Below are 15264 nucleotides of genomic sequence, written 5' to 3' on the forward strand. Positions count from 1 at the left end.
TTTTTTTCTTCTTTAAAGGAATGAATTCAATATTTATTTGTTTTAAACGATTAAAAATATTTTGGGACAGTTTACGCTTTATAAACAATGAATTTAATTTAATTTTTCGTAAATAGTTGTAGATAAAAACAGTCATTTGACCTTTTAATTGACATCAAATTGTACAAAACTCAAAACTTAACGTCAGATGGATTGATACGTTTTTGACGTTATTTTAACTGCGACATATGCAACATTCTTTATATGATACAAAAATTTTTTTTTAAGCCAATCAGAAATCATGTTAGAACCAGAATTAAATTATTTAATCTTGTTTTTGAGCATGATATTATCCTCTTTCAGTTTAATTCACACATCATATCATGTAATTATTAAACTACCATTATGTTAACCATTAACAGAGTAAATTTTTTATCATACTCAGGTGACTGTTTATGCCCTTAGGCCTCTTGCCTTCTGAGATACACGTTTTTGTCCAAATATTAATAACTTGTGTGACACATGCAAGCTGACTGAATTAAGGCAAAACATATTGTGGACACAACTGTATTACATGTATAACAATAAAAGTATTTTAAGAAGTGCTGAAGATTCAAAAGTACTTGGTAAATGTACCGGTATATGTATACTCTGAATTAAAATAACAAATAAGTGTTTCTAATACAGGTAATTCTAGACTCACATCAGTATTGCGTCCTTATGCTAATGAGCATCTGTTCTGCTCAGTTATTAAATCAGTTAATGAACAATGAATGTAAATGACCATGCTGAATATTTTTAAAGAAAAATTCGGACAGATGAATTCTCAATATAATTTATTGTCATTGAAATCATGGACAATAAATATGTTTTGATAATTTACAGAAAGAATGACACGTTTCACCCAGTCTTTCTGGGATGTCAAACAAATACACAACTTCTGGAGACGACAATTTACAATCTGAATCAGTAGTTTTTGCATTTGTTGCAGTGGATGCCAGTTGAACTCTTATTTTTGTAATGGTATAAACAATTAGCTAAAATAACTCCAGACATAATCATAAAGCAGTTATATATGCACTTTATATACAAATCATACACAAAGTTCAGTTCACATGAACTTATTTACTTGTTCTTGATGTACCCTTCATGTTTGCTTTCAAACAAACAGCAATCATGGCATTAACCACTGGTAAAATGAAAGACCTGAAAGTTCTGTCTGACAGAAGGTGATTACAATCATGCCGTCTTTGCTCGTATGGCCGCTCTCTTTCCTGTGACGGCCTGGAATCCGGATTTAATGCTAGTGACGGAACATCTTGATCCACACGACTCACACTGGAGGAAGAAAATTCTTGTGTCTTTCTGTAGGAGAGTGTCGGGTGATCTACAGGTGTGACAAGTCACGTATTCCTCTGTAAAACAAATCAGTGGACTGTAAAGTACATGTACTGTGAACCAATCATAATATGTGTGCAATAAATAGTCCATAATTATGTGAGCAACCCCTGCATTTTCTTTGCACTAGAATACTAAATACCTAGCTTATACTTCTAGAAATAGATATGCATGTAACAACTTCTATCTTTGCAAGTATTTGTCCTAAACTGGCCATTTGCAAATAAAAACGATGCATATCATGTTTGATTTGCATTATCTATACATGTACCTTGTAACTGTAAACATGTACATATATTTACATTTTTTAGTGTCATTGTCTGTGATAACACTACAAATGTATATCAATTTCATAATGTATATTCCAATATATACTTTTCATCAGTGTCTATTTTGATATTTAATCACCCCCCCCCCTCCCCCCCCCAACCGTATTTGATCACATCATAATACAGAGTACTTAAAGAATGATCGTATTTTTCTTCTATACATAATTTTGTCTCTTAGGTCTTGCCCCTCTTCTATCTTTTGAATGCACATTAAGTGCATATTGAAAGTTTTACAAAAGTCTGTTTTAATCTGATAACAATTGATAGGTCAAACTTTTAAATGATGGCTATGACAATGGTTTGTGAGATGTACAAGTCAAATACAAAGTCTAAGTAATCTTACAAGTTTAGAGTTAGGCTTAGATTGTTATTAAGAAGTGGTCATGGAATAAACTAGGGAATGCAACTGCTGACTCGACATAATATATGACAAAGCCATCTGTTTTATGAGAAAAAAAAATCTACTCCATATAAGTTTACCTCTACATATGGATTAAGTCAATACTTACTGATATATCGCCTAAGGACATTTTCAATCTGTTTCTGGTTGTATTTTCCTTTGATAATGAGCTGATTATTACCATCCACAGACCCGCTATAAAGAGGAATATAAAATTGAAGTCAAAAGAACTCTTTCATACATGTACAAAATGAGGAACCACCATATATCCATCTTTTTTTCACACGTCACAAAACTTGCAAAAAGTGAAAATGTGTAATATTTTTTATTTGCAGCAGAAATTTTTACAATGGATGTAAAAAATTTTCTTATACAATGTAGCAAACAATACTGGATATAATTTCAGCCTATTTAACATTTTGCAATGTAAACGTGATCACAAAAACAGTGAAAATTAGATCATCACAAAATTTTACAGATTTATGGTAAGTTTACCTAATAAGAAGGACAACACTAACTAAGAAAATAGTTGCTGATGCTTACCTAGTTCCCAATTCGGCTAATAAAAATGCCAATACATGTTTGGGTTGTCGATGTAATCTGAAAGTAAGTAAATTCATTAATAGAGAAAAAAAAAAGCATACCTGTACATGAACTTGTATCTGATTACTAGTATCTTTTAAATGAAATGAATTACAACTCTGGAACAAATAGACTCTTTGCCCTTTAATTACATGTACTAGCTATGATAGCCATACATTTTCAATAAAGACAGACTACTCATATTTAGCAAGGCTATAGGTTATTAATGCATTAAGGCTATAGACTATCAATGCACACATACCGTAAACAAACTTTTATTAATGATGACCTTATCAAGAGATTTATTGAATAAAATATTCAAAGCCATGATTTTTTCAATGATGCATCTTGCAGATAATCTTTAGAAAAGACATTGAAGGACTGATTTGAGGTTAGAAAACTTGCATTGAGGTGCTAATGAAATTTTCTTGCAAGCAAATTGGGTATCTTTTACAGATATATGTAGTACTGTTTATACCGGTATATATATATAAATATAGTTAAATCCAAAAAATATCGCAGTGTCCGGTTTTATATCAATCATCTCAACGGAGTTCTCAAAACAGATGAAGATATGGCTCGCGTTTTATCCAAATTCAAGTTCATTAACAGTAAAAGGCAACCAAAGAATCTTAAGAGAATACTCTGTCCATCTACAATTAATACGTCAATAAAAACGGTATCTAAATGTGGAGACATACGATGCGGCACGTGTCCGTTTTTAAAACAAGGCAGCTTGATTGACTTCAGAGGAAAACAATTCCGCATAAATTCGGACATGTCATGTCAATCCAAAAATTTAATATATACCATTATATGTGATGGTTGCAACAAATTTTATATCGGCGAAACAGGGACTACATTAAGAACAAGAATCCCGGTGCATAAACAGCAAATTAAAGACCCAGAGTACCGGAAAATAAAACTCAGCGAGCACATCGATGTATGCGGAGGCGGGCAATTTAAATTGTTCCCTTTTTATAAACTTTTTACAGAGAGTGCAACGGAAAGAAGAGAAAAAGAAAAACATTTTATTCAAACTTTAAAGCCTTGCCTCAACAGACTGCTATAATTCAATTTTTTCATTTATTGTGTATATATTTCATTGAATTACGCTATAGATTACGCAGCAATATCCCTCTACAACGTTAACTTTAACTATGACGTCATTGTATTGTAGACATCACCAAGTAACGTAATTGTTATTTTAAAAATGTCTGAAGATTGAATGAAAGCGCTAACGTTTTACTCTGTGTTGTCTTTCATTTTTCAAATTTTCTTTATATAAATATATATATGTATGTATATGTAATGCATTATTTTAAAAGTGTACACTGTAGAATAATTTTCAATTAAATTTTTTCCATTAAATGAATACAAATACTTACAATCTACATATGTCTGAGAAGTTTGCAAATGATGACTTTCTAGTTCCAACTTTCAGCACCTGTGGAGGTCTCATGACAAATTTCTTCTTTTCTCCAGCAACCATGTCAGGATTTTTCTCTCGTATGATATCAAACACTCGTGTCAGTAACTAAGACAGAAATAAAGATTCAGGATAAATATCAATTAGAAATCTAAATTTTGGGATTACAGGTAAACACAGGTATAGTGAAACATCAAGGATAAGCAATTTTAATTTGTTTTAACCATATTTCATTTTACCCTAAAAATTATAACACAACAATAGGATTAGGGGGAATGAAACTGGTTTGATGTTAGCAAAAATTCATTATAAGAGTGATCTCTGTGTCATACGGTCTACTTCTCATTCCTAGTCCAGCCTCACCTCATCGTATGTGTAGTCCCTGTCAGAGGCGAGCCACGCCTTCCCCTCCGGCACAGGCCGTGCATCATCCAGGTCCAGGTCTAGAAAAATACAAAGAGCATGTAACTCAAATCAAGCCTTAGTTTGCAAAAAAAATATTATTTTATCTGAAAATTATTTCATATCTTGGTTGTGATTTAGAAACAAGTACCAGTGATTTGCAATATTTACCGTACAAGAATTTTTCTAAACAAGCAAGGTCCTTGTTAATTATTCATGTGCATATGTCAAAATGTAAATGTTTCGAATGTCACTAAGATTTGAGGAAAAAATCTTCAGGGCTAATTATATTCAACTAATTATATCATAATAACTAATATTTTGTAATATCTTTTAATTTCCCAAATCTTGGCAAGGACATCAGGCCAAACCGCCTAAGCACTGTACATATACACAAGCATTTTAACAGAGACTGGCAATGCATCCTGTGAAACAGGATTTTATAAACTCTCTGTCTTCAACTCTTTCTTTGATTTAATCAATGCGTTTAAATAGCAGTACCATCACTTGGCTTTTCAGAATCTTCATTTTCAATCATTGTGAAGTCCACCTTCTTTTTCTTTTTCTTCTTTAAGGGTAGAGCAAAATTCATGTCTTCCTCTACCCCTTCTGGTGCCTCTTGTTCCTCTGTTTCTGCTTTAGATTCCTGTCAATTTCACAGATTGTTTTGCATTAATTTCCTGGTTTCGCATAAAGGACTACATGTATGTGCGGTATTATGCATTTTTTGCCCCCAGAATCAAGGTTTTAGAAAGAGCTTTAAAAATAAGGTGAAAGATAGTTAAAATCATATTGGAAATAAAGGTGTAAAAGGTTATAATCACAGTGACGTCATAATGTAGAAATGACGTCATAAGGATTGCATTATTTTGATAAATTGATGTTTTGTAGCAAAATATTGGTGTTTTCCGATGGTTTTTCGACTGGGAAACATCGAGCGCAGGCTTGCTCAAGTACCATTTTTTAATATAATGTGTATAACTATCTGACGAAAAACATGTTAAAATCGCACTTGAGCAGACCTGCGCTCTATACTTCCGAATGCAAAATATGGAGCAAAAATAAGAATATTTTCATTTGTTTGCAAATTTGTAGGGATTAGGTCATTTAAGTGACGTCATAGATAAACAGCGAATGAGCAATGATGACTAAAATCAAGATTAAAGTCATAGGCATCCTCTATACAATGATTTGTGAAGATTTTATTTTTATACGATACTATTTAAAAATTGGTTGAAATCGGGGGCAGATATTTGACCATACCGCACATAGTCCTTTATAAATTACTACTGAAAGTTATCAACAAGTTCATATGTATGAGACAAATCTAAAATCAAATAAACAATCATGTACCAGGTACATGTAGTATCATCTAAATCATTATTCATTAGTGAGAAATAATAACAAGCATTAGAAATACTAGATTTTTACACATACTGGTTCTGGTAAGTTGTCTTCCAATTCATTCATATCAAATGCTTTCTTTTTCTTCTTTTTCTTTTTGATACCGAAGTCCAGTGAAAAATCTGTAAAAGGAATGCAAGGATGAAATAGTAAAATTTATCTACAGATCAGGCTTTCTTGCATTATAAACAATAAATAAAAAATACTGACCAAACTTGTCATATCATCCACTTAGTTTGCTAATAAGCAGATGAATGGTAATGTTTGTATTACATCATTCAGATAGTACAATCTGACATTAGTACAATCAAGAGGGATTTATCAATCCATAGATTATTGAAATTATCTTTATTTCACTTTTGAATGGTAACCTGATAAGTCCCTCTTGCTAGAATATCATTTAACATGAATAATCTGAAAAGCTATCATAATTTCACAGGGTGAGACAAAAATTATTTTTTTTAATTGGTGACCTAATGAAAAAAAAAAAATAATATAGTACAAACTCTGTGGAATCATTTTTATTCATGGTAGTCAATGTTCGTGGATAGCCAACATTTTCCTGGTTCGTGGGGACGTAATTTCGTTGGTACATGTAGCAAGTAAGGAAACCCACAAACATGGATTAAAAAAACCCTATTTTTCAAAAATAATTTAAAAATGATTCAAATCAAATTTGGAAAAAAGAAACGAATCTATTTCAAGTGAAATTTATATTTCTTTACATATTATAAATGAAATACTTGCATTATCTTATTAACAAAATTCTGTTTTAAATTAATATATTATTGATGTAACGCAGATGTCCAACGTTAAATGATTTTATAATAATCTGAGCATTTATTTGGGAGGCTTATTATTTCTAAACAAGATACCAACCAATTCTATTGTCAGAACAATAATTTAAACATTGATTGTAATTTTCTGAGGTCTCTATTAAATTTGCTTCACTCATTATGCCAATTCTAAACCAGGCTATTATTTACCACGGGTGTTAAGTCAAGTTGTGAAAACCTTTTAATTGAGATGATAATCAGTTTTCCCCCTTGATCATTTGTTGAGAATACTGGCCAGCTTCAACCAAATAGGGCATATTTACCAACCAAAAAACTAACATTTCCCACAAGTTGTAATTAGGGTCTTCCGTTTTCAACGGAAGACCCTCTTGTTATTCTATTGTTTTTTTTTATTATTATTATTCTTCTTGTTTTTCCTTCTGACTTCTTTTTTGCTTTATATCTCAAAAACTATTCAACCAATTTGCAAGAAATTTTCAGGGATTATTTTAATTTCTTGTCCCTTGAAGCCTTCAAACTTTTAGTCATTAAGTCACTTCCGGTTTCTAGTTACGTCATTTTAAAAATTTTCAAAAAGTGATTTTGTCCAGCACTTTTCTCGTAAACGGTTGTTTATAAAGACTTGAAATTTTCTGTGATTGTAAATCTGCGAATAGACTTATGGCAAATGTACAGAAAAAAATATTTTGTCACTTCCGGTCGAAACCGGAAGTGAAACAAATTTTTCGAAAAAATGAATTTTCTAATCAAATCAAAAACAAATATGTGTTTTGTAGAGCTTATTTAGCTGAATCTAACACTGAAAGCCGTTTCAAAATTGGATGATGCATAACAGAGATATCGGGGTTTAAAAATTGATTTTTCCGGAAATTTTGATTCCGCTTCCTTGGTTTAAAAAATAGCGTAATGTTCAAAGTAAAATAAACTCGTACCAAAAATAATTGTTAAGTCGTACTTGAACACATTCGGATTTTTTTTGTTAAGTCGTTCTTGAAATCGGAAATGTTTTGGTTAAGTCGTACTTAAAATCATTCGTATTTTGTTAAGTCGTACCAGGAATAATTCGATTTTTTCATCTTTTTATTTTCGTTACTCTTGTTGTTGGTTTAAGAGCTCTGCTTCTGACAGGAACTTCCAGCTTTACTTCTGACATTAACGGAAGACCCACTCGTTGCTTTGCAACGAGCTCTGCTCTAGTTTATAACTCTAATGCATTTAGGAATTTTAATCATGAAACTTGGAAAATCTGTTGCTTTCTGCCATGAGGAATGGGTTTGATATTTGGTTCAAATTTGAGGGGAGTGATGGCTCTGCAGACAAAAAAAAAACAAAAAACAATTGGTGACCTAATGAAAAAAAAAAGGTACTGGCGTGCGACCAGTTCTCGCCGAGTACCATTTCTCGCCAGTACATTGTGACGTCATTTTTCGTATATAATTTTATGTGTTAATAAAATGACGTCACAATGTACTGGCGAGAAATGGTACTCGGCGAGAACTGGTCGCACGCCAGTACAGTTATAATATTTACCATCATCTGCTTTTTCAGAGGTTTCTGGCTCTGCTGCAGGTGCCTCCTCCTCTGGGGCTGGGGTGGGGGTCTCTGCCTCCTCTGTTCCTCCATCCAATTCAAATGGCATCTTCTTTTTCTTCTTCTTCTTTTTCATATTTGAGGGATCAAACGGTAACTGAAATTATCATAGGAATTGGTAGCTTAAATATTTGAGTAAGTATACACTGGGTTACCGTTAGGGTGGTTCACAATTTCTATCGAATAAGGAAAAGAAATTAAGACAAACTGTCCCCGTATAAAATACCAACTAATGTTGCACCATGCAGATTTTTATAAATTTAGGTACAAGCCATGGTAACTTCAGCAAGAAGGACTATACAAGTGTTTAACTATTTTGTTTAGCACATCAAACAGAAAGTTACAACACAAAATGAATTATCATGAAAATAAAATGTGTTCACATAAATGGGCATGTAAAGGTTAAATAAATTTCATTTTCTGTAATATATTTTTTATGGAAAAAGCAAGTTATCATGCAATCTTTGAATAAAATTGGTGTAAATTTTTAACTTCAAGGAACGTCGGTTTAGTGATTGATATATTTACAATGCCGATGGTAAATTGAGTAAACGGCGCTGTGTGTTTGGCGTGGGAATAAACATACTTTTTTTTCTTCCTTCACGATTTTAGGTTAGTTGTTATAAGTTATAAAGGAATGTTTTAGTTCTTAAACAAATATATTTGTTAATTGACGAAGTTTTAACTACGTTGTAGAAATAATGGAGGAGACCATCTGGTAATTTCTCGAATCTGAATTTACGTTGAACAATTATAATACGTCGTCTTATATTAGGGAAATCTGCATCGTAAGACTCGATAAACCCGCCATTTTCAGCATGTGCTACTTTGATAGACATCGCCATATTGATTTCTGTTCTTACCAGCTCGTCTTCAGCCATGTTGCTTCCACAATGCCGGGTTGCATCAGATTTAAAGTATGGAGGCCTGGTCGGGACTGTAAACATTATAAAACGCAGGTACACACTTGTTGTTACTTAAATTATAGAATCAAAAGCACAACTGAAAACAGAACGTCATGTAAATAGAGACACAATTTTTAATTAACACAACAGTAAATTGTTTCATCATTTTTAAATGAAACAGTGTACTATATAGAGAGAGTGTCGTCAGTGTTTCCGGTATCGTCAATCTATTTTGGACGCGCAAGTTTTCTCTAAAATTACATCATTTTCCAAATTACTTGGGAAATCGGACTACAAAATCTCTTCTCGGTTTTATACATATGTACCGTCTAAGTTATGCAGCGTTAAATGGTTAAAATTATTTAATTAAGTGACTAATAAAATTTATTTTAGGCTCAGTTAGTGCTTCAAGTAAAGTCACTAAAATTTCCAATTATGATACCACAGTATCTAAAATACTCATCGTCCGGTCTTTGATGACGTATTCATATGCTAAAATTATCTCATGACTTTGTAAAGCTTTTCTTAGCTTGGAATCCTATTGAAGGGTAATAAATAAACTTCTTCTGAAATAAGACGGTACGTATATTGTAATGATTATATGTGATGCATTGAATTCATGGAGAAAACTATTAATAATACATATATGACGATTTAAGTGAAAATAAAGGCTTGGAAAACTTTTGAAAATATAAAAGAGACGTCGCGCACGGTGTTGGTGTTAAAATGTCCTTAATTCAAGGTGCGTGCACAGTATTTGACTATTATTAAAAAAAATTTGGACATATGTAATTTTATATACTGATCTGTTCGAATGTATGCGGACTTCAACAAAACATGTAATAAAATGTAGGATTTTTTTTTTATATTTCATAAATCGGTGTTAAAAACTGAAAATTTCACTAGAAATGGCATGTAGATAGGTAACACTTTTTAGGTACATATCTCAAATAAACTACATTATCTCGGGGAACTTTAATGAAATGTATCATTACGTTATGAGTGAAAATGACGTTTTTTACGTTACCGAAATTAACACCAACACCGTGCGCAACGTCAAGAATATATTCAAAAGGTTAGGTCCAATGTCACATTTGTGTGTAACTAAAAAAAAGTTAATGAATCCTACTATCGAAAACGTATGTCGCCAATTTTCATTGATCAAATGCGGCACTATAGCTAGAAACTGCATGTGACGAAGACTAACTTTGATTTTATATCGGCGTTTTCCGATGCTAGCTATGGCCAGTTCTAGGCAACCTCCGTTTTTGAGGATAGCTCAATTTCAAGATGGCTGCCAATTTTTACCATATATGGAAGATCGCTTTGCATTGTTAGTGAAATTATCCTCCATTTTTGGAGGATAGCATCGGTATATTTCAAAGGCTTCGTGAATATCTTTTTAATGAAAAAATGCAAGCACCAGACCATGGAAATTGAAGTTAAGGAAATAAACTAATGATTGTATGCGGCGATTTGAAATTCTATGTATAGTATTTTCACAATATGCTTTGAAAGTGTGTACTTCCTGTGTTCAGTTTTACAAATGACAGAGACTGTTTACAACTGTTTTATTTAATAAAAATAACAACATGGTGATGTTTATTCCTCATTCGAACATAACTGAATGTATTCACGTTTAGAGACAATAATGGATATCTTGTGGTCAGCTGTATTGTATATGTATAATTTAAGTAAATGTTTTGCACACCCTAGGGACTTTGTTACTCTTATTCTAATTAATACACAGGTTATTTAGTATCATGCAAAATTAATTCCTTCACACAAAAAGACATTGTCAACTTATATTAATTAACATGAATTTAATGATACCATTTTTAATATCGATTATACTGATCGAGTATTAAAAAAATGTGAGAGTCTCCACTGAAAATATTTTTCTTTAAAATCAGCCCTGCAATTATTTTAACTTTAATATTTATTAAATATTATCAATAAATATAATTATTGACAGTTAAATAACGTGGTTTTTTAATTGTCTTATGATTATATTTACGTCATAGTTAACTCCCTTTGTAAATACAGAGTTAATTGCCCTTCATCTGAAAAGATCCACCAGGGGGTGCAAGCATCTATCCTCCAAAACCGTAGGCTGCCTAGACTTGTACCTGATGGCTGAGGTTAAAAATGGCAAAGTTTCAAAATTGTTAACCAAAGAGACAATTAGCAGTGTTTAGTGTAAGACTATCGGAAACCCATGGATAATATATTATTACACATATTGGCCGCCATACCTTGTGTAAGAAGGTCATTAAAGAGCTCCAACAAGAGGAACAACTCTGCATTAAAAACTAAATTGAATTTAAAAATTTTAAATTTAAAAATCAATATTTTAATCTAATACAATTTAAATTAAAAAGTATCAAGTATGAAGACAAACCAATTTGTAATTCCATTAATGGATTCATTCGATATCTAACACCCGTGTTGCCCTAATGTACTAAATTTAGACACTGTAAAAAAAAATCCAAATAAAAATTTTGCACAATCTTATTACCCTTTTGCATATGCTTGATAAATAAATGCCTAATTAAAAGTAAAACCTTTATATGTATATCATCCGATACATTTTGTTTAGATTTGACAACATAATTCGATTATGATAAATGATAGATGTAAGTGATGTAAATTTTTATGAAAATGGGGTTCAAAGACAACTAATTAACTATACATAAAATTCAGTCTCTTTAAAATAATATGTTTTACGGTGCTACCGTTCTGGCGAGCGCAGAAAGAATTACACATACATTGCATCATTGTCAACGTAGTGTTATTTAGGTATCAACGAACGTCAAAGAATTTTTGAGAGATTATTTCTCTACGATACATACAGCGCAACCCCCTACCCCTCTCCAGAGAGAGAGAGAGAGAGAGAGAGAGAGAGAGAGAGAGAGAGAGAGAGAGAGAGAGAGAGAGAGAGAGAGAGAGAGAGAGAGTGTGTGTGTGTGTGTCCGGTTCCTGTTTGTAGGTGTGTAATTTCCCACTTTTAAATTTAATGGTTTGACTATATGCAATATCTACATAATCTTTTTAATTGGTCCCCCCCCTTATTCCTTTTTATTTAGTTCACAATATCCTATTGTTTATTTCCTCCCTACTGATATACTCATATATACTTACCTGCCTACTGTACATGCATGTACAATTAGCTTAAAAATTAATCGATATGACAGTAAAGTATGGCTCTTGCTAGTATATACTTAAATAATCTCTATATTAAAAAAAAACAAATCATATGTCAATGAGATAGGTATCGCAGTCAATCTGATTAAAATCAGATCTCTGATCCCCTCCGACAAATTCTGATGTCGTCACTTTGTTCAGCGACTATCAGGATTTCGGAGCGTTACAAAGATCTGTTTTTAATCAGATTGGTATCGCAGTCTATACTGAAATAGCTTAGTACACGCATAACAGATGTTTGATCCACCTCTAAATTTATCGCGGGAAATATAGCGCGAGAGCACTGTGACGTCATCCATAACTTTGTTCGTCTTTGTTTACGTATCTCAACTCAATACGAAAGTATGGAAGCAACTAACAAATCTCTTGAGTCTCGCCAAAGCATATACAGTACTCTAAACGTGTCTTCAAACCTTAAGACATCGTAAATGGCGAGTTTAAAGTCGGCCATTTTTGGCATAGCACCACGGGTGAAAACATTAGAGAGCATTATGGGACGTAACAAAAAAATTTGTTTGATGAACTGTAGGTTTAGCTCGTTCTTCTTCCAGCGCACACTGGTTCTTAGAGCTCGCTTCGCTCGCTATAAATGTACATGCTATCGCATATAGCCTCCTAACTCCGCCACTACCCTAACTCCGTCACCTTCGGGAAACTCCTCGCCGTTTGAAATCAAGTATGACCCGCGTTAATAGGTTATGTAATTTTTTTCTGCTATGATCGCAAAACCTTCATAACCCGCATGAATCATCAAAGAAAGCATTTTATTGTTTATATTTACATCTTTCTTTTAGCAAATTGTTCGTTAAACAATAAGTAAAATTCATTTAATTACTGGTATACATCTGTACGTTTCTTAAAAGGAACATCCAAATCGTCTCCTACGGGGATTTGAGTCTGACAACATCGATATCATGATTATTCCTTGCAGTCCGTAGTTTTTCTTAGGTCGCTGTAGGTTTCGACCAATCGATACACGGGGCGTGTAGACTTCAACCAACACAGCAACTATACCAACTGGTGAAATGCAAAGTCAGGAAATACACCGCAGCAATGATGGCCTCTACACAGCTGTACAGTCACAGGAAGAATCTACGCCTTTAATAAGGATGTGAAAAATTTGCAAAAGACCCAGGAGAAAGTGGAAGGGAAAAAGATCAGACTGCCAGCCATGAACAACAATGGAAAATGGAACCAGCTTAATGACGATGTAAATATTAACAATTATCCTGAATTCGGCTCTTCAAAGAAGCGTGAAAAGAAAGGTCAGAACAAACTCAGAAATCTTATATGCATACAAAGCAAAAGTCGTTTAGGAAAATATACAGGAGGGCTACAACAACTCAGGAACACCATAAGATCTCGCTTGAAGTAAAAATAGAATACAAACATATCAAGAAAAAGAAAATCATCCAGAAGAAGAGCAGTTTTTGTCTACGACCCTTCTAGGTTAACAAAATCAGCTTTAGAGAACGAAAATTCAGGAGCGTTGAGGACTAAAAACTAAAAAGAAAGATATAGAGGAACACTTAATGTCAAGCCATTCAGACCCAATGACGAACGACCCAATTGGAAAGTGCTCAAATGATTACAAGTAGAACAACCAGCATCACCTTAAAAAGAACCAACATGGAAAGAAGTGATGGAAGTCGTAAATAGAGCAAGATCCCGATCAGTTATTGGGCTAATTGGCCTATATTTAAAGTATAAGATGCCCACAGCTATTGCGTCGACTATGGAGGCTTCTTAAAGGTATTTGCAGGAAAAGAATCGTCCCAGGTATTTTGAAAAATACTAGTATTTGGAAAAATAACAGCAAGAGTTATGATATCATAAGAGGAAGACACCATCAAGGTAAGCCACTGTCTAGAACAATGACACTCCTAATATTGACAGCGTACATGATCAACTGCTACACTGATATTGCCGTGAAGAAAGGGGAATCTCCGGATTTCCAGAATGTCTAGAACATACCAGTTTAATAACACAGCTAACCAGAGAGGCTAGTATATCAAAAAACCATGGATACCTATAGCAACATTTTGGCTAGACCTAACAAATGCTTATAGATCCATCCCGCTCTTACTCATCATAATCATCATGGAAGAACTGCAACATGGCCATGTACCAGACTCATCCAGAAAACCATTAAAAGCTACTTTGACAACATATTCTTCAGATTCAATATCGATCAGTTTACAACAGAATAGCAGAGGCTAAAAAGAGGTTGCACCATTTCGGTAATCTTATATGTAGTGGTCCGATCACCATCGCAGCAAAGCGAGGAACAAAAGACCTTAAGATAGCAGCAGAGGCTTTGTGGTGGGTGCGTTTAATCACAACCTCTGTTTAAAGAAGATGCATGGAAAATTCTAATGTAGCTCTGCAGGAAATATCTAAACACTAAAGGGCTACCGAATTGATACAACTGGGTTAGGACAGTGAACCCTTTAATTAACCGCCCAGCGAATTTCGTTCAATCCTGACATCGCCGAATATAGATTAAAAAGGAAATAGTTAAACTTAAGAAGCATTTTTTTTGGTATAATTTTACTGATAACAATATAAGTTTAAAACATAAAATAACTTGAAATATATTTTATCACATGCAGTGTAAGTAACAGTGCATTTTTCAAATAGTATCAGAATTGATTGAAAATTCAAGCAAATAAAAAAAACCCTACAATATGACAGTTTTGAACAATACAATAGTAATGGAATCTGGTATATAATGAGGCTTTGACTATCAAATTTGGAATGAAATTACCCTAGTTATAAGGATGCAGATATGATCTAAATGATTTAATGTAAACTGCAATTTCATTTTGACCGAGAACGCCTTTGC

General features: G+C 33.1%; 1 protein-coding gene across 1 annotated transcript; it reads right to left on the bottom strand.

Moving 5' to 3' along the window:
* Positions 1-798: 798 nt before the first annotated feature.
* LOC105331595 (eukaryotic translation initiation factor 2 subunit 2) lies at positions 799-9247 on the bottom strand. The gene is made up of 9 exons (XM_011433858.4): positions 9174-9247; positions 8251-8407; positions 5957-6045; positions 5021-5165; positions 4481-4560; positions 4077-4225; positions 2650-2706; positions 2216-2301; positions 799-1394 (listed from the first exon to the last, which is right to left on the bottom strand). The coding sequence occupies exons 1-9, from the start codon at positions 9189-9191 to the stop codon at positions 1219-1221; spliced, it is 957 nt and encodes a 318-aa protein (XP_011432160.3). The 5' UTR covers positions 9192-9247; the 3' UTR covers positions 799-1218.
* Positions 9248-15264: the final 6017 nt, after the last annotated feature.

Source organism: Magallana gigas, chromosome 3, assembly GCF_963853765.1.
Source record: "Magallana gigas chromosome 3, xbMagGiga1.1, whole genome shotgun sequence".
Lineage (NCBI taxonomy): Eukaryota > Metazoa > Mollusca > Bivalvia > Ostreida > Ostreidae > Magallana > Magallana gigas.

Excerpts from the sequence above, each read along its gene's own strand:
- LOC105331595 (XM_011433858.4), bottom strand. Across the intron at positions 2,707-4,076 it reads TTCTCAGACATATGTAGATT|ATTACATCGACAACCCAAAC; the intron begins GTAAGTATTTGT and ends ACTTACTTTCAG. Across the intron at positions 1,395-2,215 it reads TGTCCTTAGGCGATATATCA|AGGAATACGTGACTTGTCAC; the intron begins GTAAGTATTGAC and ends TTTGTTTTACAG.